This window comes from Xenia sp. Carnegie-2017, unplaced genomic scaffold (genome assembly GCF_021976095.1).
Source record: "Xenia sp. Carnegie-2017 unplaced genomic scaffold, XeniaSp_v1 HiC_scaffold_13, whole genome shotgun sequence".
NCBI lineage: Eukaryota > Metazoa > Cnidaria > Anthozoa > Malacalcyonacea > Xeniidae > Xenia > Xenia sp. Carnegie-2017.
This window is the reverse complement of record NW_025813436.1, coordinates 1604994-1630705: the sequence shown is the minus strand read 5'-3', so window position 1 is coordinate 1630705 and position 25712 is coordinate 1604994. Positions and strand designations below refer to the sequence as shown.

Below are 25712 nucleotides of genomic sequence, written 5' to 3'. Positions count from 1 at the left end.
ACTTTATACGGAGTCTCAATTGCTTTGTGTAGTACACACCAAAAACTCATTCTACTACTCTGTGATTGCTAAATAAGAGAAGCCTTTGAAATTTTAGATTTAGTCAACTTAATATTACCACCAAAAATACTTGGTCTTCCATCTTGTTAGTGTCACATGACATAAGTGTCCCAATTTTCCACCCTAATGCATAGAGAATTCGCAAAACTACTCATAAAATCATCTGCCTTGTGCGTGTGGCTTTTGGGAACGTGTCATCGGCCTTTTCATGGTACATTTCTAACTGGCCAACGAATACAGCTGCATTACATCTATTTTCTGTTTGTCCGAGTTATTGTGGGAAGCATGTTCCATTCTTATATTAAAGGGATTAGTTTTTTGACTATGGGTAAATTCCTTTAGGAAGAACGTAATTTGAAATTGAGGAATAACAATATCATGCCATCCAAACTGCAAGAAATGCTGTTTCAGAAGTATTGTCTGTTTTCTAAGATATTTTTCTTCTCTTTTTGGTAAAGTATTGATGTTATCTGTTTCCTAGAGTACTTGTGTTCTCTGTTTCCTAAAGTGTTCATGTTCTCTCTACTATTAATTAAGTTTAATTTTCTTTATTAACGTCCTCTATTTCCTAAGTCTTAATTAATTTCTTTACATTAAACCATTGTAATGAGAAGTTATTTCCGCTGCAGTTCTTGGAACTCTCCACACTCCAACACACAACAGGTATTTCAACAACTGCGTAGCCGTAGAGATATGACTACAAAGATAATCAACATACAAGCTTGACTGTACATGATCGATTGGTCTCAAATAACAAGTAATGAAGGACGATCGAAGTGATATGTATGTTGGCAATGAACTACATATGTATGTCTGAGGTAAATAATATTTGTAAAAAATTAATACGCATTCACTCGAATTGAACAAGAAGCTCTTTGTTAGACTTTGTTTACGATGCATGTATCAAGTGATGTATCCGCTAACTTGGTTCTAATTTGTCAATATTGTTAAGTTTTGTGATCTAGCCATCTACCTTCTTTAGTATATATTGACTTACACCAACAAATAGAGATATCACAGATAACTATTACGATCACATTTAACGTTCAACGTCAATGTCTATGGACTACGATCTATCTTACAATTGTTAAACTACTTCTATTTATACGAGATTTTACGCATGGATATATTTTTTTCTTTACTAAATATGTTTAATTTACAATCAACGGAAAGCTATTAGGAACTATAAAAATATTGTGATTATTGCACATAAATATCTCTTAAAATAATCAGTTAGTTACACTTGACTTAATTATTTACTAACTACAGGAAGAATATGAGAGCATATCTTGCAAATATATTGCAAGATTTCCGAGAAATTTACGATTATGGTGATCGTAGCAGTAGACACAATTTCGAATTTTTTAAAAGTTCCCATTTGACTGCCATCAACAGTACAAAACAGCTGTGTTTAACGTATTAAACGCTAGACTAATAAGTGTAAATATGTATTTGAGGCTTGACTTTACCTTTATATCATGATCACTTGTTCGCATATACTAATGTATAGGGATGTTATCGTCTCTTTAAACTAAAAGACAGTTTACAGTACACAATGGGTGTCAATCCTGCGATAATTGGGGGAACATATTCATATACTCTGTTATGCCAGGCTGATTTCTTTTGAAAATGAAATTGTTTGGAAAAAAAATTATCAGGCATAGCAGAGTATATGAGTATGGTCCTCCCCAATTAAGGCAGAATTGACGCCAATGCAGTACACAAGATATCACCGGTATAAAGCAAAAGTTATAACATCTGCGAAATGTCTGACTCAACATGACGTCCATGACAGTCTGTTAGCAAGGCAAAATAACACATGGTTCTGACATGAAAATAAAGAAAGTGTGGCCATTTTTAACAAAGCGTGTGTTCTAAGTAAATGTTTGTTCATCGATGTACACAATTGGACCACTGCCTTCGACTATGAAATTTTATATTTAATGCCTGCAAAAATAAACATTGCAAATTTCACCTACTTGACGTGGCATTCTAATTGATTCTTTTTCCACTCTTGCCAAAGTTTCAGGAGACTTTGTTCCCGAGCACTATCGTCTTCAGAAACCAGAGCTTGTGTAAACTCAACATAAACTATTCGTTCTGTTTTAGCCTATTTGTAAAGATAACAGATATTTTGTGACTTTCTTTTAATGAGCAAGGTAGTTGCAGCTCTTAACCATTTCAAGAAAAAAACCCAAATTACCATTTTCGTCTGATTTTCATCGAGATGCTGATTGCTATAGTTTTCTGTCTCTCTTTGTATGAGACAATCTCTTTGAGGCGTATCAAAGTAGCAAGTTTTAATCCTGCTATGTAAATTTTAGAGCATTATCATCATTCATTTCTTTACAATCTTTTGTTTTTGCAGTGAGAGAGCACAAAACAATGTGCATAGCAGGGCAAACTTTGCAAACTAGTTACGTCATTTGAACTAAAATCTTGTCGATTAAGGGCTGACTCTAGCAACAACGTAGCAAGAAATGTTCTTGAAAACGATACAGAAATAAAATCTTGATGGAAGTGTAGTGCGTTATTTATTTATTCTGCAAATAGATGGCTTATTTTCAGAACATTTACCAATATATGCACACACATATACCTCATAAAACTTATTTTCAAGATGGTATGTAAAAAATACAGCATTTTTTTAAAACTTTTGATATTCACTCGTTTTAAAATCCTCTTCTTAGCAGTCGAGAAGAAGTTGCTGAGTTTAGAGTATAAATACGTAAATTCTATCGAAGGTTAGTAAATGTTAAAAAGAACAATTTGAGAACAAAGTTTATTGGTTTGTTGGTTTGTGATCTCAATTATTTTTGTTCAAAATGCTGTGTGATTCAAGGAACAATATGATGGCAACATTCCAAAAAATTTGCAGACGTTTTATTTAAGTTAAAAAATCTTTATGGCTAAGGAAAATGAAGTGTATGTCTTTGGATCAGCCTCGTCAAAGGATGAACTTCCTCCAGATTTGGATGAATCTCAGGTATACATATTGGGAAAAATCAAAATTTTGATGGACTAATTTATTGTTGAAAAAATACAGAAAATCAAAAAGTACATTATTGATAAAGAAAAATATATCATGCAGTGGGATAGTGTGATTTTTGCAAGGGAAGACCTTCAATCGTGAAAAATTTTTTGAGCCAACCGTTGAGAATAAAATATAGTGCTTTTATATATGAGATAGAAGTTTTTTTAACTTTTTTTACTTGGGTTTTACATTTTGATAAGATTAAAACTAAGCCTCTATAAATAACAGAATGCAAACACGCTTTTCACCAAACTTTTTATCGAAGTTGTGATTAGATCAAGCTATCGATAATAAACCTTCTTTTATTTGTCACTCACCTAAACCTCAAGTGACGTTCGATTTATGCCAGGCTGCAAAGCTTGCGTCTTCTTCTAACCCCTTTTTCGTTATTGACGATTGCCGCATTTTAAGTCCTTTGAGGTTTAGGAGCAAATAAAACTTCCGAATGCATAGTAACTAGATGACCTCGCGAAAGTAGCCGCTCCTCGGAGCCATTAATTTCGAAAATAGCCTCGGCGGTTACTTTCAAGACTATCTATTTTGCAAAGATTGATAGTACAATGCAGATTATCCTTGTCATTAACAGCTTGACAATCGAAAGGACCATTATGTATCGGACTTGGAAGTTTTTTGGACATCAATATATTCCTACATCGGACACTTGCCGGAAGAAGAGATACAACAAAAGCAAGAACAATTTTGTCATTGCTTTCGATCAATTCTTAAAGCTTACGAAGATAAACTCTTTGAAATCAAAGGGCTCCAAAATAAATTGAAGATTGTGAAGAAAGAAAACGGCCAGCAAAAAGAAGAAATCAAAAAGTTAAGGAAATACGTGCAAAAACTACACGATGAACTCAGTTCAAAGACCTGCGATGATTGTGGCAAAGTGAGAATTTCAAAGCTCGAAGACGAGGTAACTTTTTGTAGCTTATCATTTTTGATAAATTAAGAGAATGTACCAAAATGTTAGGTCCTCAATTAATATGACATATGATTTGACTTGGAAGGAGCGTCTGGACAACGCTGTTTATTTTAACAATTTTTGATTTGTCATTGTTAAACCCTTTGTGTTTTTCATTCACTTGGCTCATTGCCATGAAAGCAAGATATTTGTTCAGAAAGTTTTTCATACTATTTTAACGCCTCTGGTCTGCTTCTTCTACAAACGAGAATATTTTTTCTGTACAAAAATCTTTCCATGTTGGTTGTGTAAATATTTACGATATTACCTTTTGAAGAAACGGTACTGATTCATTGAAAGTTTAAAAAAACTGTGTTTATATTATTTTGACACAGTTAGACACACCCCTATTACCAATTTTCCGTCGCCATTGAATAAACGCAAGGTGAAAGCGAAGTTTTTCTCATGTACTGAAAATCAATGATTTTCTAATTTTGTTTTTAAAATTAAAGCTATATTATTAAAGAAATAGAAATTTTTTACTTGATTGTGCGTAATGAGTTATAGAAATGCTTGCCAAAGTTTGGAAGAAACTCGAAATTGCTTGGAATTATACTCGCACTTAGTGCTTGTTACGAAATTTCTCGTTTCTGTCAGCTTTCCATCATCTCTCTCTATAACTTTACAGAAACGATGAAAATGTTTTCTCTCTCTTGAATAACGGCATATCCAAGATTTTTTTTATTTACAATCATAATTTGCAGCTTGAGAAATTGAGCGTAACAGATGGACCACCATTAAAAAAACCCCAGGAACATAGGGAACGTTTACAAAAACGACCGCGGGAAAATGATGAGGTAGGTATGACAAAAGAAGAGATTGTAGCTAAAATGAAAGTGTTGATTGGTCTGTAGCTGAGTTTGCATTAGCCAAATCAAACCAAGCTGAGTTAAATTAAATCAATCAAAGAAAATTTGCAAATCAATCATGTATAGAGGAAAAAATTTATCTTCTCCGCTCATAAGTTTTCACGAAGCTCTTCACAGTTTGCATAAGCCAACGCAAACACAGTAAGCATCTTTTATTTGTCGAGAGAGAAAGAATTACAAAAAGGCTGAGCCTGCATGATTTTGAATTATTTTGATGACTCTATCACAGATTGTGCAAACAGTGTGATTGCTATGCTTATATGCTTTGAAAATTCATCACAATATCATTTGTTGCAAAGGTGTTTGAGTTTGAAATTCAACTAGCTTGACCACAATACAGTGCTCATAAAGTGAATATTGTGCTTTTTACGTTATAGTTTTATCGAACAGACAACTCTGTAAAACAGTTTATTTATATCTCTTTTGATTTTCAAGATAATGAAGTTTTTACAATCAGTGACGCGATATTAATGGTTTCTAAACAATTTCAACAAAGTAGCTATAATGTCATAAATATATTTGACAATTCATTTTGTAATATGACGTCACTGCTTGTAAAAAACTGGCACATTTCTACCAAAACAAAGGATTAAATGTCATAGAAATGAAAAGAGATGCGCATAAAACTGTTTTATAAAAGTATAAGGTAAAAAGTAAAATTTTCGCTTTATAACCACATTACTGAAAAAATAGCACAAGAGAGTATGATAGACAGTTGCGAAGCAAACAGACGTACTGAGTTATGGTCTTGAATGATATGAAAGACACTATGTCTCAAAATACAGGTAAAAGTGCTTTTGCAATTGAAAACTTTACCTAGGACTCTTCAGATGAAGATCTTCACAGAGTATTTACATGCGAGCACGCATCATGTGGTCATGTCGCCTTACTCCATTTGCTGGATAAATCAAACATTCAGTTTTGTCCGTCGAAGTTCATGCGGAAATTGGGTCGGACAACCGAAGAAACAAAATGCTCGAAAATTTTATCAAGCTTATTTCGAGATGGTTTATTGGAGATAATTCATAAGCAATTTGGTATTGATGATGGCGAACACTATGATGCTATAAAAAATGCAAAAGAACAATTTATAAAGTCAATGCGTCTAGCAGGAGTTTTGCTTTATTCCACCGAGAGCGATGAACATGAAAACCATTGCGTGAATCTATATCGTGTGGAAGGTTGTGCGAAGATTAGAGACAGAACAAAAAACCAAATCTACGTCAATGGTATTGTACATGCTCGTAAACTTCAGGTCGTCGTCTTAGCTTATGATGAGGAAGGAATGCCACTTCTCAAAAAAGAATGGGGTGATTGCCACACGAGAAATTGTGAAAGAGAGATGAAGAGCATCAGGAGACGAAAGAAAAAACCCAACACAAGCCCAGAGCAGCAGGACGTAGAAATGAATGACAACGTCTTGCAAGACAGAGCAACAAGTGACAATACCCCAGAACAAGGTGGTAATGGTAGCAATTTCCTGCACGACCTAGGTCCAGGTAGTAGTGACCGGGTAAAAAAAGAAGAGAGTAGAGATATTCCAGAAACAACAAGTTTAGAGAACTACGATCTTCAAGAAAGAGGAAAGGATGCCCTACTCCCAGAGGCAACAAGAAATAGTGAAGATCTACAAGAACACTTTGACATGAATGAAGTTGACAGCCATCAAGAATCGAACACACCACAAGAGATTCGAAACGAACCCATGATGGAAGAAGAGACTGCAGGAGAAAACAAAAATGATGATGAAAGTGAGCCAGGGTTAGAATTGTAGAAGGGATTTCGGTAACAGTCACACAAAAAAACACCAAATTTATGCAGCGTCGAAATTTCTGCTATCAACACTCTGTCTGAGGGGTAAATATACGCAAAATAGATAGTTTATTTCTTAAAAACGTACAGCCTTTGCCCCTGGTGACTTACCAGAGCTGAAAAACTTTAAGTAATAAATACTACAAATGTTAAGAACTGTTGTCAACATCTATTAAATATTCATGAAAATACGTAATTTACAATTTTGGCTAATTATTGGGAAAATCAGTTAGTCTTTATACGTTAGCAAAGCAGAATGGTGCACGCGTAAGTAATCTAGTTTTCTTTATATGTGTTTTTATGGTGACAATTGGTAGCTCACAATTTAACGACAACGGCATTCATGAAATAAATATTCTATTCGTAGTTTGAAAATTTTCACCATCATCGGAGAAATCATTTCATATACAACATAGGCAATATAAATTTAATTATAGTCGTTGAAACTTCGAAGTAGTTATGCGCATTTGCCAATGTAGGATGAGACAAATGAGTAAAATGGACGGCGCCTAGAAATTAAACCTTGAGAAGGGAGGCTAGAATTTATATTTAGTAAGTTTAATGCGTTTTTGTTAGGCTAAACAGAAGTTAAGGCCTCAAGTAAGGCTAAAATATATAGATATAGTGTTAGCAAAAATTTTATCTTGGGGAAAAAGCGCCTGAAAGTAGTGAATCAAATTGTTTTCTGGTCATTCGTTTCTTTATTATACGAAGTATTTTGCCAAAACTGACATGTTATCATCTCCAAGACTTTTATCTTTTTTCAAAATTATTTCATTGATAATCTATACTTATGTGACTTCATAGCTCAGTTGGTCAGAGCACTGCACCGGCACCGCAGAGGTCATGGGTTCCAATCCCGTTGAGTCACCTGAATTTTTCAGGTTCATGAGACAATTGCTTAAATTGTCCAGCAAAGTGCGAAGATCCTATCTTCATTTAATTTCAAACACCGCATTGCATAAAAACATTCTTTCATAATCTATACCTAATGAATTAAATGCAATTTCACGTGACCTTGACATCATGCTGCGCTATGATTTCAACATCAAATTTTCAAAACTGTGATCAGTAGATGTTAACATGGCGGCTTGTCAGGATCAAGATAACTTATTGAAGAAGCATTTTTGATTTTATCTCGATTGACCACATCTTTTTAAACATTGTACTGTGATTCAAAGGAAATAAGTAAGTAATAAACCATTACTTTACTTCGTTTCACCCGAGGTAAATAGTGAATTTGTATTGCGTCATTTGGTTTGAAGTTCACTGTAAATGCTGCACGTAATACCTAGTTGAAATGATCTTGCATTGAATTATTTCTTAGAAATCTTCAGTGCAAAGACGATTAAATTTGAATGGACTCTTATGTTCTTATTTAGGGAAGTCGTTGTCTGTACGGGTGTAAAGATGGCCATGAAGACAGCAGCGTCGACATTGGACCAGCATTTTCTTGATGAGGTACTCTATACAGCAATTTTTACCAACTATGACACAAAAAGGATTTAGAAATACAGTAAAATATTGCATAAGCCGTTTCTTTAGCAAAGGCAAGTCACTTGCCTAAATTGCTTCCTTAGTAATTTTACCTCCTACGCTTTTGTGTCAAGTTTAAATCCAGCAGCATTGCACATTTCTGTCAGTTTTCATGGCCCTATATCTGTAATAACATCAAATGGGTTTCATTGATTTTGCAGCTTTCTGTATTTTCATCAAAGTGTTAAAATGTAATTGTTATACTAACAATTCCGTGTATTGAATACTTGAGCGCTCATCACTTCACTTGAAACGCTAACTATATTTGCTTTGCTTAATATCAAAAATGAACTTCATTTGTGAGAAGGACTTTCTGTATACATGTAAGAGTTATTGACCTTCAATTTCCAGTAGTTTGTAGCCAGCTGCCGATTTAATTGAGCTAGGTAAATGTTTTGGTGTCAACTTACGGTAAAACAATAGATTGCTAACGAGTTAAATTAGGTCATTCTCGGGGATTTCCCAATTACTGCATGACCAAGCAATGGTCTTGTGATAAAATCTCCACATTCAATGTAACATTTAATGTAATATAACAACTAAATTGAAACAGGCAGTAATACACTTTCATACACATACAAAGTAACAAATCAAAACGTCATAAAATTTCAGCCAATTTTTGCTCAAAGTTTACTCAAGAGATTAGAAACTATGCATAATGATGTTAGAGATTACATTACCGAAAATTCATCATGAACTCGTGTTTGCTCTTGTAAACAACAAAAAAGGCGGATAATAGCTTGAATAATTACTTGAAAGCGTCGTTAAAAGCGGTAAACAATAAAGGCTGAAACACACTAGGCAGTCGCTTTAGTCGCGCGTCTAAATCTACCGCTTTGCGTGGTTACTAAGCTAGTAGCGTAGTCGCGTCAGCTAGTCGCTTTGAAAGTTCAACATGTTGAACTTTTGACTTTGGTCGCTTCAGTCGCTTTACACTGATTGGCCAATAGATACATTTTAACTTCCTAAATGCATATCATATTTCCTGTCATAAGCATCATACGAAATTTATAGATTATACCTTGGAAAACGAAGGCAATATATAGTGAATTCACACTGGAATCTTTCAGTTTTTATATGACTTATCAAATAGGGACAATAGGAGCTACAAACTGGAACCCTAATGCACAACCTAAGTGCGCAGAATAAGATTATCCACAATATACGCGTAATAAACTATGATCATATTGGCGTGTTTTAACTGGCTTGTTCTCTTTTCTCCACATAGTAGTTTGTACTGAGTAAATATTCATATATTAGTAGCTATAATAAAGGCCAAAATAAAAAGTTTAAGTGATATCTGTGTCTGTAACAAACTAAAATCACCGCCATGTGCAATAGACGCCACGGTAAAAGTCGCGATGGTCGCTGCATGTGTGTTTCTAGCGTTCAAGCGACTGACGCGTGCGCATCAATTCGCTTTGGACGCGCGACTGAAGCGACTGCCCAGTGTGTTTCAGCCTTAATCTGTAAATTTTTGACATCACCCGACAGCAAAGAATAAGCCATGATATCGTGCCAATAATTCATTCATTCAAGATGTTTTGATTTTGCAAGGTGTACTAGCTGCAGTTTGTATGCTCTTTAAACGGTTTTTTACCTCCGTAGGACTTAATGTACGACATGGCTTAATAAATTTTCGTTCTGTGGTTGATTGATTGAACTGGTTATGATTACGTGATTAATAGCATATACACCACATATTATTCTAATATGCTGAACGTTTGGAATAAGAATGTATCTTACAATCTCAGGAGCATACGTATAATATTGCGCAGGGCATGTTTTGCTAAAAATTTGTAGTGTCTGCTATGCGATTGCAGGCTTTCAAGTTTTTTTTTGTCTTTCTTTGATTATTTCGTATGAATATTTCAATTGAATGAATCAAAAAGAATTGTCAAATCAATCATGAATAAATGTTAGAGAAAAAATTGAAACAGTTGTTTTAAATTTTTCCGTTTTATAGTTTTCTAGAAGGTCGCCTCTGCTTGCATAAGCATGTGCAAACACAATAAACATCTTTTACTTCTTGATTGAAACATGATTGGTGACACTTTTTACAAAGATATTTCTAAAAAATTACAGTTTGCCAGGCAAAAGGAGATCGTACCCGAAATAGAATTGCAGTTGGAACGTTTACGATCAATCCGTGAACCGATGTCGTTGGAAGTTGCACATGAAAACATTAGATTATCTCGACGTTCCCTTCAAACAATTATTGAAATTTGCAAAGTCGAGCAAAGAAGAGTTGAAAAGCTTGAACTCATATCAAAGATGCGCGATAAATTTGCCAATATGAAGATAGAGGTAATTTTGTAACTTTTCATTTTTGATAAAAAAAGTCTGTGAAGAACTGTTTGTGCGAATTTGTAGCGAAATTCGTCGTATTACTCCTCATCTTTGATATAAAAAAACTCAAATTAGCGGCTGGAGTTGGCAGAACACGACAATTCAATATTCTCAGTGAAACCAAAGCTTATACTTACCTAGCAAAGTCTAGAACGAATACATGAGAACACTGATTCGATTGCTTGAGTATCTCGATAAGTTAGCGCTTATTGCAATCAGATTTCATCTTTGAAAACATTTGAGCATGCGCAAAAAATCTTTAAAAAATCAGTATTAGGTATTTCTTTTATAAGTTGTTAGAGTAGGTCACGGTCAATTAAATGTGCACAACGATTCATATAGAAATTCAAGAAAATTTATGAAATAAATAAGTAAAAGCAAATCATGCTGGATGACAGAGTAGATGTCTAAAAAATCATCGATTATGTCGGAAAAAGACACAAAAATTTGCAGATAATTAGACCGGTGAACAGCATATATTTTTGGTTATGTTGAGCATCGAACGACAGGGCCACGTTACTATTGCAGCGCTGTTCGCTATTTGTTTCTAAATTGGTGTTTTTTTAAAGTATGCGATGTCGATGTGTGAATAAAAGCATAAATGTCACATTTCAGTATTATCGGCAAAATTAAAACTTCTGACATACATAAATTCCATTTCACGCATATGAAAACGACAGTAAATCATCGAACATTTTGCTTCTTGAACGAATTTTTTAAGAAATATTTTTCAATTGCAGCGGAAAATAGTGCAGGAAACGACGACAGGTGTGCCAGAACAAGGCGACGAAAATGAAGATCACCCGGTATGTCTTTACTTGATTGGCATAGAATTATGTATAGGATTCTCATTCATCATAACTTTCATTGATCTCTTTTCAGCATGAGGCGACTGAGGAAACTGAATCAATGTTATTGACATCCCAAGAACACGAAGACAATGTGAATGATGTGAGTAAAGTGATTGATATGAAGATAGACTCTTACATCAGCTTTTTTAATCAGTCAAATTCGAGACTGTTTGATTGAAAAGTTTAATCTTGGCCAATGCTTAGTATTAAAAAAAAAGACAGCCAAGGGTTCCCTACTGTTTAATATTTCACTCATTGATACACAAAATCATAATTCTGTAGGCACTTCAATGTCAGTCAGTATGCATATTCTGAAAATGGTATACTTCTCCCATCATCTCCCATCATCTATGTGCCATTGCTTTTTCTTATCCAATGACTGTTCATGCGCATGGATAAATTTGTAGTCTAAATGTGCTTCCTATATCAATTAATGTAAGTTTTTTGTTTATTGTAGTCTCAAAATATACTGAACACCGAGGGAGGAAGTCTTCCACTAGAGCGCAATGAATCATGTATAGACCATCAAGTAAGTGAACATGTTGCAAACTATGGCCAATGATATTTTTCTCAAATTATCCGTTCTCGGGCTTCGTCTTTGTGTAATATTCACTCATAGATCTTTCACACTTTTTTTAATTGTTGATTCTATTTAGGTTTCAGCCCATCAACATGATTTTAAATTTCTAAACTTGGTTATTAAAGTATTGTTTAGAATGTAGCAACTCACATGATCATAATTTCATACTTTAATAGCAGTAAGATTTTATTTTCCATCAGTAGTAGCTACTTCTCCCATTTTCCGGGTTGCATTGATCTTGTCTATTTAATTACGATTCGTGCTTATGGATATTACAGAAACCGTACAGTCTAACTGTCCATATGTACGTTGAATATTTTTTTAATATGTCGTTGTTGTTGTTTGCTTAGACAAATATGCTCAACTCCAACAGAGAAAGTCTTCCTTTACAATGCAACGAGTCAGACAACAAGCAACGACAACGGGTAACAGACAACGAAGTATGCGTATATTGCTAACTATTGACAATCCTAATTTCTCAATTATCTTCTTCAATACCCCCAATTATCGAGTTTGCTACGATGGTAAAATATACTATAATTATATAGGTATGCTGTCTTGATCCACGGAAAATGATTTTTTGCAAACGGTCATGCGGTTTAGTTGCTTTGCAAGTGATGCTACGCAAAGAAGGCGTTTCTTTTTGTATGTCAAGGTTGTGTCAGAAATTGCAGCAAAATTTGTTGACCAGAAGGCAAGAAAAACTTGAGAAAATGGATGGTTTGTTGCCATGCCCGAAAGTACTTCCTTTCCTGTATGAAAAAAAGTTCTTTAAAGAAATACTCCTCGAACGAGGGTTTTCACTGGAAGAAGTGAAGGATGCTTTTAAAAATTCAGGGCGTAAAGCAGGTGTTTTACTTTATCACACGAAGAGCATAAGCCATTGTGTTAATTTGGTGAATCACATGAAGGAAGTAAAAATTCATGATTGGACTAATGGCAGAGACGATCCGATAGACTTTGATAAAGCCCTCTCTGCTCAGGTTGTTGTTTTGTCTTATACAAATGATGAAGATGGTAAAATTTATGGCATTTCCGTCATTGGTAGTGAATGGGATGATTGCTATTCAGACATTTGCAAAACAGAATATATCCAAAGTCACGCAAATAACGGAAATCTTAGTTGTTCAAATAGGGAGGAGGTAGCTGATGGACTTTAAACTTAAAATTTGTTGTGAGTGTCAGCCAAATTCTCAAATTCCCCACATCCAGTCAATTATAATAAAGTTGTAAGGAAGCATGTGAACTTACAAGATGTAGATTTTACGGCAAACAAGAAGGCATTGACACCTCATCCCACAGCATATGTACCAACATACCAAGCATCCAAAACAAAAGCCTCCTATCTACCTTCTTCTAAGCGAAAAAAGAACCAAAAAAGACCAGGATATTATGTAATATGAGCTAACAGAAATGAATGCATGGGAAAATGACCATTAGGCGCTCATTATGCCAACCAAAAAAAACCAGATAAAAGCCTCACAGGAAAAAAGCAACAAACGAACTGACAAGATGAAAAATTGTCACCCCAAAAAAGAAAAAATCCAGAAAAGACCTACATGCGTAAGGAAGAGAAAAATATAGCTAAAACACAAGTTGCAAAGCCACTTGGATTTAAAAATGGAATTCATAAAAATAGGTGAGTACATGGAATATAGATTTCTTCGAGCATACAAAAATGCTGGTTGTATTTCTTCGATAGGATGAAACATGGTTACAATTGAATAAACGTATAATTTAATTGATAGAGCAATTCATAAGGGGAATAGTAAAATTTCGAGTGCTTACGAATGAACATACGAGAGTGAGTTTATTTTAAAGACTGCAACGAAATACTACCGAAGCTACTTACAATCTTTGCAATTTTCTAACTTTCATAAACATTAGCCACAAAAACATTACATTCTTTACATTTTTTGAAATTCTTGAATTTCACAAGGTTGCAATTGTGGAGATCTTTGTTTACTTAAAACTGCCACCATGTTTTTTATGCATTGAATGAAAGGCAATTACACTTTTTTGCTGGGCAATTACAAATAAACTGCACTGCAGTCTACTAGTGACAGTTTACAAATCACTCAAAGTATTTATTAATACCGTGACAATTTTTCCTTTAAAGGTTTTTGAAAGAAAAGAAAAAACTTCCATCTACTTATCAACTGCATATAGCATTAACCAGTGGCGATCCGATTTTCTTCCAACCATCCTTCTGAACATTGCTATACGATTTGTGCAGTAAGTTTTCTCTTTTTTATTTTAGCTGTAAGGAAGTGATGAGTAGTCATATTTGAATGAAAAGATTGAGTGACGTCACTGTACGTAAGCGTTTCAGGTCAATGACGTCTCCTGAAAATGAAAACATTTTGGAAAACACGCATGAAGTATTTAAATCATTCAAGAATTTGCTGAAGAGTAGTATTTAAACTGAACGCCTAAAATGGTTTGCTGTGAACTTATGCAAAGGAGTTGATCAAGATCAATTCTGTAGTTTGAAGTCTTACGATCGTGAATCTTGTTTATGGGACTAAATTTAATTAGGCTATGATACGAAAAAAAGATGAACTTTTGTTGTTGCCTTTTGATCAGCTAGTGAGACTTAAAAAGAAAAACCAGTTGAAAGACACTACTTTTTCAATCAATAATTTTCTTTTCGACCAAATTCTTCATATGTTGATTTTGATGCCTAAGTTACTTTATGGTGTCTACTCATGCCAGCAAACACACGAAACAGATAGTTATGTGTAGAATTCATTACGATTTATTACCAGAGCACTGGACCAAACAATTTTTAATTATTATAAGAACGGAGTAAACGTTACGACATTTAACAGTGTGAAGAGAACAGTTCCATCGCACCATATGGTTGCACATCACGTGACGATTTATGCTTCTAGTTGTTGGATAAATCGTATCTTAACTTTGTTTAGTAAAATGACCCTCGACTTAATTGGTGACATATAGTGAGCACTTCACCGTATTTGAAAGGTACAGGTGACAAAATGTAATTATTTTATTTGATAGCGATACACGTGACCACATTTTTCTGTAAACAAGACCTGGCGAAGATGTTTTAGCATTGTGATATGAATGAGCGCAATCATCAACGAAAATTGTATAAATCTGAAACGATTCAAAAGTATTCATTGATGGAAGACTGAATGGGAAGATAAAAGTGAAACAATAGCTATCTGAAATCGTAGACGGAGTTGAGGCAGCAATCGCAAGATAGATTATTAATTTATTCATTGAATATTTTGTTTATGTATAATAGCTAGCTTTTTACCATAAGCGATAACGCTACCATTTAGAATTTGTTTCTGATACATCAATACCAATGGCGGATCTAGGTTACGTCAATGAAAAGTATTTATTGTACCTCGTTTGTGGTTTAAAAAATGCTTTAGAGAAAACTTGATAGGTAAAATTTTATTATTTATAAAATTCAAATATTTAGTTTTTTTAGGAAGATTTCTTGAATTAAAAGGGAGCATCTATAATTTTTTTTGGCAAATGCTGGATCCGCCTATGTAATATGAAAGATTTAATCAAAAAACGTCAATAGAGTTGTACGTAACTAAAGTTATATATACTATTAAATTTGGCATAAATCAGCGTATACATTACGTAAATTGCTCCTCTGAATCTAAGTTTCTTAATTAGGCACAGTACTGCCAAGCAATAACAACTAACTTTTCAATTTTGCATCAATTTTCTAATCAAGTGCTACAGGCTATACCTTGCCATGTCTTAGCATAATCATATTACAATATTTTCAACCTTAATTCTAGGATAAGACAGACTGCAACACTTTATCGAAAATTTTTAAAACCTAAGCTCATAGTACTGATATAAGAATTCAAATAGCTTTAAAGTGCCCCTTTCGGCAAAAATTTTTAATAGCAATATTTAATTTAGGTGTGATTTTCAAAGTATCAGTAAAAAAGTTTTTAGGTTTGTCAAATCGTTCCATTTTTATTGCTATTTAAAGTTTGCCAAAATTTTCCATTTAATGGACCTTGCCCATCGTTAAAAAAGTCTGGAACGACTTGCCTTTGTGACGTCATGCAAGGGATTCCGCAATACAAGATATATGTACCAACTACCTTGGATGACGTCAGAATTTGGCTAGACCCAGACTTCATGCCACGACGGACAGTGTCCATTAAAAGGCAACTTTAAGCCTCCATAACAAGAAAACAGTTTGAACAAATTGAAAATATTTTTTCACCGAAGCTTTAAATACTACAGCAAGTTTTGATATCGCTAATAAACTTTTTTGCTGATTGGGACACTTTAATCAATTGCAGTTTCCTGTGATCTCGGCTAGCAGCAGCGAATATACAGTAAGGCAAATCCGTTGAAATTTTTTGTTTCAAGCATAACTTATTACGCAGGTGATTCAATTTAGATGCTAAGTGATAACTTTGCTGTGGTTGAATTTCTTGAGGAAAAGTCGGTTGAAGTTGTAGCGAAAAGTTGGATAAAAACTTGTGATGGTGTAAGTGCATTATTAAAAGAAGAGATTATTTTTTACTGTAGCTAAGTATGGTTCTTTGTTCCTATTTAGTGTTGAATTATCTTGCAAACATTATTATATAATCTAATATGCTATTGGCCCCGCACAAACATTAGATCAAGAGCAAAGAGACTTGAATTTCCAGATAAAACCGCTTGGAAAAGTTTCACAATAAGGATATTCACTTAAACAGGTAAATTACACATTAGAGTCAAATATATATTTTCGGCAGAGGTTTTATAATTGTTATATAGGGGCTTATATACGTTGACTTTAGAAGAAACTAATAAATCTAATAAATCCTTTTCCAATTGTCAATCTGTTGTCGTCCTGATACACTAAACTATGCTCCACGCAACAAGTAGCATCTGCAACTATACTTATTTCAATTTACTCAAACATGTTTTGCTTCCTAGCCTATACATTCCTGCAATTGACACAAATTTTTCTCTTTCTTGTGTATACAATACTATGATTTTCAAAGAAATGATATCCTTAAAAGTCAAATGCTGCATATGCATTTACAACATTTTTTGCATGCTGTGTTAATGAATGGCTTTTCTAGTTTTGCTCTCAGTGACATGTGCTATGTGGTGGTGACAACTTTCTTCTGTTATATGCATTTCCTTATTTCTGTATAGACACATGGGAAAAGGCTATAAAGTTTGCAAAGAAAGCCCTCGTCACGTCTATTTTGGATTCTGACGAAGATTCAGATGTAGAACCTTTAAGGAAAAGACCTCGTTTAAGAAAATGCTATGATGAAATACTGATCATCGTGATGTTGAGTGTAAGTTATTATTAAAATCTTACGGTCATCTTGATACCATCAACAATTTGCAGTGCTAACTGTTTAAGAAACTGCTGAAGTAGCCACGTGTAAATGAATGAACTGTTGCAATAGTTACGTGTAAACAAGATTTTTTATTGGTATTATCTTATCATGTTTCAGAAGACACAAGTCAATACATTTCGGGCTTTACTTTATCTCCTTTATTGCCAGCAGCTAGCAGCTCCATCATTTTCGCCTCAAGTATCCCGTTGCTTAAATGAAGACACTAAAAACCGAGTTTTAACTGTTGTAAGACAACTGATGACTTCAAATTCTGGTTTGCACCAATTCTAAAATATATGAATCTTAACTGAACTTGTTTATACAAGTTGAGATATACTCATTTTTTCTTTTATTCAGGAATGGTTAATGATTTCAATTTTTATGAAAGCGAGCGCAACATGGATGAATTGCTTAATGAAGCATCTGGTAGGTAGTGAACAATGGCTTCTATTATTCATCATTCCCATTGAGCAGAAAATGCAGTTGACTGGCTGCCTTTATGTTAATCACATTCGTGATAAAATATGTGTGGCCTGGAAACACTATTTAGACATGAATATAATCGATTGCTAAAGAAATGAAGTATAATATTTTTCGGAAATTTCCATAACCGGACCAAAACTTGCGAGTTTGCTACGTTACAGCAGTACACTTAATTTAAGTGACAATCTTTGCTAAATTTGATTAAATGAATGAAGTATAATAACGATATTCTACAGCCTTCTTATTAAAGTTTTCGGATAAAGGATAAAGTACTGCAGCCTGCCTTTTATTATAATCTAAATTGAATATACCGGAATATGATGCCACTTTCCTAGGACATAGCAGACCAGAGAGCTAGTGTCGTCAGTTTCAAATGTTCAAGTTTATTGACGAAATAGTTTTGATGTAAATTATTTGTTATCGCTTCAACGATTGCTCAAAAGATTGTGAATTTAGTTGATTTACCGAAGGTAAATTTGATTAGATTACTGTGTTCCTCGTAGCCTTTTTATCATTCGTATTGGCCAAAAAGGAAGTTTAACATATTAGGCTTGAAACAAAAAAAATCAATTGGTTTGCCATGCTGTAAATTCCATTCGTTACTCCGTGCCGAGACCACAGGAAACTGCAATAATTTAAAGCTATTAATTCTTATAACAGTAATATGAGCTTGGTTTTTAATATTTTTTTCTAAAGTGTTTTAGTCAGTCTTATCCTAGAATGAAGTTTGAAAATACTGGCATATGGTTCTACGCTTGTTAGACATGGCAAGGTATAGGCTGTAGCACTTGATTAGATAAGTTGATGCAAAATTGTTATTGTTGGGCAATGATGTACATAATCATGAAACTTAGATTCAGAAGAGAAATTTATGTAAAATATACTCTGATTTATGCCGATTTGGATGATGTTCATAACTTTATTTATGTACAAGTATATGGACGTTTTTTGACTAAAAATTTCATTTTACAATGACGGATACATTGTTAGTCAAATTAAATTACAGATGCTCAATTTTAAATACAAAATACCTTAAAAATAAAACTGAATATTTGAATTGCTAAATAATAAAATTTTTCCAAACTTCTGGTATCGACTTATTTTGATTGATGCAGCCTACATCCTGTCACTGATATTGATATATCAGACAAAATTTCTAGATGGCAGCGTCATTGTATATTTCGTACACAATTTCAGATAGATATTGATTCATTTTTATCTTCCCATTAAATCTTCCGTTGATAAAAACGTTTGAATCACGTCATTGCTTTTAATTTTTTTTAAATAGTCGCGTTTATTCACATAAACTGTTGTAACATCTTTGCCAGTTCTTGTTTACAGTAAAATGTGGTCACGTCTACCGCTATCAAACAGAAAATGGACATTTTGTCACATTTACCTTTCAATTTCTGTGTAGTAATAAATATATTATTACGTTGAGGGACATTTTTTCTCGACGAAGTTAATATACAACACCTAGAGGCATAAATGGTCACGTGACGTGGCAACCAAATGGCTCGATGGAACTGTTTTCTACGCACTGTTGAATGTCGTATCGTTTACTCTGTTCTTTAAAAAATTAAAAATTGGCAAAAAAGAGACAGTCGATCAAAATAAGTTGAAAGATAGTTAAAAAACCCAATCCTATCACATATTTTAAAAACTATGAAAGACTATCAACTCTTTTAGTGTGTATACCAACGCTCATGAGTCACGGTTTAGCCGTACACGTCGTCAGTTTTGTAACTATTTAAGACGGCTGCTTACCATAAGTATTTTGGTGACGTCAGGTATCTCGTAGTTGGGATTCAAGGTCATTGCACCAGATGTATTAACAAAAAATTTTCGGGCAATTATTTCAAGTTAAGTGAGTTTTAATAATGTTCACAATCATAATAAATATTGAGGAAATCGATTTTTATTTCAACACATTTCACTGACTTACAGTTACTACAAAAATCAAACTTCTTTTAAGGTTTTCCATATAGTCGTGAATTAGACAGTTTAAAACATTTATAAAAAATGTTCACACTTATTTACCGGCTTTGCACTTTCCAGCTATTTGACAAATAAAATGACGTTTATATGAGCATGGCAGATCGTTATGTATTCCATCTGTATAAGAACTATAATGATAGGCAATAATCTCGCCACAATCTTCATTGCCATTGCTATTACTTTGTTGGCCGCTCCCCCAGTTGGTGAAAACTGGAAGATGACCGTTGGTAGTGTAAAATTTTGAGCCGAGGCCTGGAGCCGTCTTGAACCAACCAATAAAAGCCTTATGGATCGCTTTTTTCTTCATTTCGTTAAAAAGGTAATCATTGTTTGCCTTTGAGAAGGGAACTGCAAGATCAGCACCTTTACCCATGCAAAACTTTCTTGCTTCAAGCCAGGTAGTCATGTTATCACTGAAGTAGTAACAATTTCCATGTACACATTCCCAGGCTGTAAAAGAATTATAACTGTGTTGAATATTTCTCTGCTACTCTGTTGCACATACTGGCGTTGAGCATTTACGTGAACTTACCATTTACCTGACTACAAACCGAGGAAAGCACAAACAGCAGTAATATTATATTCACGTTGTTCTTCATATTCTGAATGATATATCTTGAAAAAAGGAAAATGTTATTACTTGGGTACTCTATTTATCTTCATTGTGTCCTATTTCGTTCTTCAAGTTAATTTATTCTATTCTTCAAGTGTATCCTAGTTCTTCAAGTTTTCTCTATATTTGTTCAAGCGCGTGCATCCTGTATTTTTACTGTATCCTAATTTTTCAGTTTTTCTTATTGCTTGCTTAAGTTGCGTATAACGTATCTTTGTGCCTCCTAAATCCTCAGTTTGTGTTAAAATGTCTGTAATGATGTAGCGTTCAGACGAAACATGTGGAATACATGACGCCAATTAAGAAATGCAATGAACCGAAAGAAATTTGTCTGACTGCATTGGTGCTTTTTATAAGGTTCCTTCATTGTAAAATGAGTCAAATTTGAAAGCAAAGCACGAAATATTTTTCCATCTTTTGAGCTGGTATACCTTCGTAGACATGCTGCAATTGATGGTAATTGTGGGTCATTTTGCCCTGACGCCTGTGTAAAAGCGACGACTCATTTGAGCCTTACTTGACCCTCTATACATTCGTGCATCCGAAGACAAATTCAACAATATTGAATTTTTTTGGCATTCAACTTGCACAAATAACAAAAGGAAGACAACGAAACTCTTTTTTATGAAGGAAATTGGAACCTAGAACATCGCAAACTTCAATAATATTAAACACGTGTATTATATGGTACATTGCAAATCCCAAATGGTTGGGAAAACTGTTATTCTGAGCTTGAAAAAAAAATGGTTAGAATCTATGATTCTGTTGTATGTTAAGTTAAATTTCCTACCCTAAATAAGACATTGTCTACCTTTCCGTTTTCCTCACCAACTTTCTCAGTTCTGTTTTCTTCAACTCTTGATTCTATCCAGCTGAACGTGTGTGCATGGAATGATTTCTAAACGGAAGTCAAACCTCAATTTATAAAAACACCGGTTCGCATAATTGTGTATTCATATACGTAGATCTAGTGGCGCCATTCAAAACAGGTCTTTGACATAATGTTGTTCTTCATGCTCGCCACCTCTTTGTGGCATGGACAAGTGGCTTGACCTCATCGAGGTATTGAAATACTTCAGTCGTTCTTCAACAGAAAGCAATAAAGGATAATGCAGACAAGATTATTCCTGCTTTCATTATACCGGGATAGACAAGCTTTTCTTACACAGTTAGTCTGAGGAGTGTACTGGAAGATGGAACACTTACATATAAATATCCTTCGAAGGAAAACAATGCAATTAATTGTGTATTGTTACAAACAAAATCAATACTATAAGGTTATAAGGAAAAAAAAGAAATAAGTAACACGAAATTGATTTGGTTTTCGGACAGCTGTAGGCATATATACTGATGCGACTTGAAAGCCATCTAGCTACATCAGAAGAAAGCAAGCTCAGACAAACAATATTGCCGTTGGAAGAATTGAAGCTGAACTAAATCTTGGACTATAGGAGATCTTGATGATCAATCTATTCCACAAATACAAAGTAAAGTTAATGTAAGAAAGACCGCACGAAAGATGCATTAATTTTGACGTAGTTGCACGTTAAGAGATGAAATTGAAATTACAAGAAAAACAGATGTTGTTAACAAAGATATTTTTATCCAAGCTTTCTATGGTGTTTGTTCATCAGAATAGATTTTTTATTGGTTGAAATGAGAGCTAGTGTTGTCAGTTTCAAATGTTCAAATATATCGATAAAATAGTTTTGTTATAAATTATTTGTTATCGCATCCATGATTGCTCGAAAGATTGTGAATGCATTTGATTTACCGAAGGTAAATTTTATCCTTAGGAAGTATAAGGTGAAGTAACAGAGAACCAAACATGCAAGTCACCAAAATACAATGGAAACTGTACGGGCTAATATTGTCTTATACGTTTTTAAATCGAACAAATTACCTGAAACTCTTAGTTGTTGTTAGTTAGTCTTCCATAATTTGTTTGTCAAATCATCACCCAAAATGATGTGCAAGGTTTAGTGCGTTTTAAGATTGATTCTATTATAATTAAAGTATTTTGCTATAACGATCATAATTGTATTGTTGGTATGACTTCCATTAAGACCTTGTGTTTCAGTGTTTCCTGTGATATTGCCCCCAACCAGCTTAAGTGATCCGACAAACTAAACAAGTTATACTGCAACAGCAAGCACTTTGCTCTCCTTAAAGCTGATTCATGTGGATTTTTTAGCTACCGAATTTTTTTTCGTTCCTTGCTCATTCAGCTTTCATCTTATTTTTACAACTGTTGCAATAACTAACTCATGTTTAAGTGAGGTTGTTGTATCTTTCCGAGCCACGATTGTGCACGTGTAAATAGCATGAGTAAACATGTTGGATGGCGGCGCCATTGATATAAATTTGTCGAAACTCTTTTAGATTTTAGATCAACAAATATTCACAATTGCTCACAAACTTTGTGATATTATATACAAGACTATTCAATTGTCATGTCAGAATTGATTATCTAATTACTGCAGAGTAGCCATCTTTGCAATGTATTCTGTAAGATGACGCTGCGTTTCTGTTCAATGTTAAACCGACAAATCCACAAGAAGAAGTTTGTACGAAACTTGTTGAATTTTGTTCGGAAGGTTGGCCGGACCGAAATCAAATTACTAGTACCTTGTTACCTTATTACTTTGAAAGAGCAACAATTACAATGCAGAAATGAATGTTAATGAAAGACTCCCGCTTGATAATTCCTTCATCGCTACGACTAGATATTCTAGAAAAGATTCAGGCTGGCCATCAAGGCATCCGTAAGTGTCGTGAAAGAGCAAGAGAATCTGTTTGGTGGCCTGGACTAAGTAAGCACATTGAAAACATGGTTACTGATTGTTGCATTTGTCGTAAATACAGAGAAAATCATGCAGAGCCGTTACTAACAACGTGTTTTCCTCAACGACCGTGGCAGAAAGTTTCTACAGACTTGTTTGAACATAGCGGAAAAAATTCTGTGATTGTAGTAGATTATTATTCTAGATATCTTGAAATTGTTCCTTTGAAAAAAAGCACAACTGCAGAAGATGTTATCAATCTTATGAAATCCATATTTTCTCGTCATTGTATACCAGAAACAGTTGTGTCGGATAATGGTCCACAGTATGCTGCAGCTGTTTTTTCCAAATTTGCTGAAGAATGGGGATTTACACATTTAACAAGTAGTCCTCGCTATCCTCAAGTAATGGAGAAGCAGAAAGAGCTGTAAAAACTGCAAAGAACTTAATCATAAAATTCAAAGATCCTTATTCCGGTTTACTTCCATACAGATCATCACCATTGAAGAACGGGTACTCACCAGCAGAATTATTAATGGGGAGGAAGTTACGTTCTAATCTACCAGTAATATCCGAAAAGTAAATTCCAAAGCTTGCTGATACGGCAAAATTGAAAAGAGACGAAGAAAGTTACAAACGACTTCAAGCAGGAAACTTTAATTGTCGTCACAGAGCTTCAGTCCTTCCAGACATGAGTCCTGATGAAAAGGTTTGGGTAAAAGATATAAAATCTCCAGCTGTGGTTGTGGGAAAAACTGATAAACCAAGATCATATATATTTAGGACGGAGCAGTCGGAGGGAAAAGAGTGAGTTGAACGAAAGAAGAAAGCTAAGTTTCAGTGATAAGAACAAAGTGAATGAATATTCAAGTAGTTTGGACAATGAACAAGAATTGAAGGTAATTCGAACACTTTCAGGAAGAATTAGTAACCCCCCCCCCCCAAATATATTGAACTTAGAAAACTTTTGAAAGATACATTTTGTATAGTTATATAGGTATAAATATTTATTATTAATTTGTTATTCTTTATATTATTTAAAAATGGAAGATGTGTAGACGTCACTTCATGTTGAATATTACTTCCGCTTATAACGTATATATATAGTGGTCATTTAGATAGGAGGGCCACTTAATAAAAACTCTACAAGGCCTTAGAAAAGGGAATTGCTTCATCTTAATGGAGACGACCGTTCAAAAAACATGACTTAAATGACAAAAGGCAACCGCTTTAAGCAATCTCGCTTCACAAAGATTCAATTGTTGTCATGCTTGTTAACTAAACTAAACTTGCTCACAGCCACATCTGTAATTGATTCCAGACCTCAGCAATCACGTACATAGCACGTAGACACCGTGTCATATTAAACTGACACTTTTACTAGGCAAATTTTTTGAAAAGTCTGTAAAAATTTCGTTTGGTATAATTGTTGCCATTTGGCAAAACTACCTAGTAAAGGGTTAATGGTTAAAGCGCCCGGAAAAGTTTGGCATCCTCATTTTAACTTTATCATTTTTGTCAAGAGAATAAAATTTACCTTAGGCAGATTTACCTTACTCTCAAGTCATAATAATAGCTAATTTAAAACAAAAGTATTCCGAAAACGAGTCCTTCGTCCCTTAATTCAACATTTGAAACTGAAAAACACTTCTTCTCATATTAACCAATAAAAGACTTCCTATAACAAACAGAAAGCTTAGGTAAAAATATCATTGCTTGAAACATAATTTTTCTTGTACTTTTGCTTTCACTTCTTAACGTGCAAGTTATAAAATGAAGTCAAAACTTATAGGCATCTTTCGTCTATTATCTTTCCTACGTCAACTTTGCTTTCATTTCCTTACCTAATATGTGTCTGCGTATTTGTGAAGTAGATTTATAACGATGCACTAGGTATTCCAATGTAGCTTCCCAATATACGTAACAACTCTTGATTCAAATCTTTCATGCAGTTGCAATGTTGTCTGTCCCGCACAATTCGCTCTCCACTAATGTAAGCTTGAATTATTTCAAGTTGCAGTTCAGCTGTCCGAAAAACAAACCAATTAAATTTTGTGTAATTTGCTTCTCATTTTTTACAAACTTATCGTATTGTTATTAGTTCTGACCTTATGCAAATAATTGCGTCGCATGTATAATAATATGTGTAACTGTGTCCTCTCCTAATACAGCCCTCCCTGTCAAAGAAAAGCTTCTCTGTTACTGTATAATGAATATGGAATAATCTCGTCTGCATTATAATTCACTACTTTTAGTCATTCCTTTTTTTGAGGATTGAAGAACTCTAAACGATTATATGACAATGTAAAACTCCCAATCCATTAAAGAGCGACACTGGAAACACCTGCTTTGCAAGACGTCGCTAGATAAACCTATGAATGTTTAATCGTGAAATGCGATGTTTCTAAATATCGAGCCGCTTTAGAATT

The 25712-nt window shown here is 34.1% G+C and overlaps 2 protein-coding genes across 6 annotated transcripts; both read left to right on the top strand.

Moving 5' to 3' along the window:
* Positions 1 to 728: 728 nt before the first annotated feature.
* Positions 729 to 7126, top strand: LOC124459031. Of its 2 annotated transcripts, XM_047008606.1 has the most exons (6): positions 729 to 878; positions 2751 to 2804; positions 2903 to 3046; positions 3681 to 4010; positions 4763 to 4855; positions 5748 to 7126. In XM_047008606.1, the coding sequence occupies exons 3-6, from the start codon at positions 2966 to 2968 to the stop codon at positions 6699 to 6701; spliced, it is 1458 nt and encodes a 485-aa protein (XP_046864562.1). In that variant the 5' UTR covers positions 729 to 878; positions 2751 to 2804; positions 2903 to 2965; the 3' UTR covers positions 6702 to 7126. The 2 variants fall into 2 exon arrangements, with proteins under 2 accessions (XP_046864562.1, XP_046864566.1); XM_047008610.1 differs by lacking the exons at positions 729 to 878; positions 2751 to 2804 and having other exon boundaries at positions 2815 to 3046.
* A 699-nt stretch (positions 7127 to 7825) lies between these two features.
* On the top strand, positions 7826 to 15684 carry LOC124457790. 4 transcript variants are annotated; one of them, XR_006952797.1, is made up of 10 exons: positions 7826 to 7927; positions 8122 to 8200; positions 10361 to 10582; positions 11365 to 11430; positions 11507 to 11575; positions 11933 to 12004; positions 12406 to 12495; positions 12604 to 13694; positions 14175 to 14290; positions 15077 to 15684. XR_006952797.1 is itself a non-coding variant. In XM_047007985.1 (8 exons), the coding sequence occupies exons 2-8, from the start codon at positions 8150 to 8152 to the stop codon at positions 13213 to 13215; spliced, it is 1182 nt and encodes a 393-aa protein (XP_046863941.1). In that variant the 5' UTR covers positions 7826 to 7927; positions 8122 to 8149; the 3' UTR covers positions 13216 to 13696. The 4 variants fall into 4 exon arrangements, 1 of the variants encoding a protein (XP_046863941.1); XR_006952798.1 differs by having other exon boundaries at positions 7826 to 7966; XR_006952805.1 differs by lacking the exon at positions 11933 to 12004.
* The last annotated feature ends 10028 nt before the right edge of the window (positions 15685 to 25712 follow it).

Coding starts and splice junctions, on each gene's coding strand:
- LOC124457790 (XM_047007985.1), top strand. CDS start 8,150: ATGGCCATGAAGACAGCAGCGTCGACATTGGACCAGCATTTTCTTGAT. Junction 8,201..10,360: donor ACCAGCATTTTCTTGATGAG/GTACTCTATACA, acceptor AAAAAATTACAG/TTTGCCAGGCAAAAGGAGAT. Junction 11,431..11,506: donor ACGAAAATGAAGATCACCCG/GTATGTCTTTAC, acceptor ATCTCTTTTCAG/CATGAGGCGACTGAGGAAAC.
- LOC124459031 (XM_047008606.1), top strand. CDS start 2,966: ATGGCTAAGGAAAATGAAGTGTATGTCTTTGGATCAGCCTCGTCAAAG. Junction 3,047..3,680: donor CAGATTTGGATGAATCTCAG/GTATACATATTG, acceptor TGTCATTAACAG/CTTGACAATCGAAAGGACCA. Junction 4,856..5,747: donor GACCGCGGGAAAATGATGAG/GTAGGTATGACA, acceptor AACTTTACCTAG/GACTCTTCAGATGAAGATCT.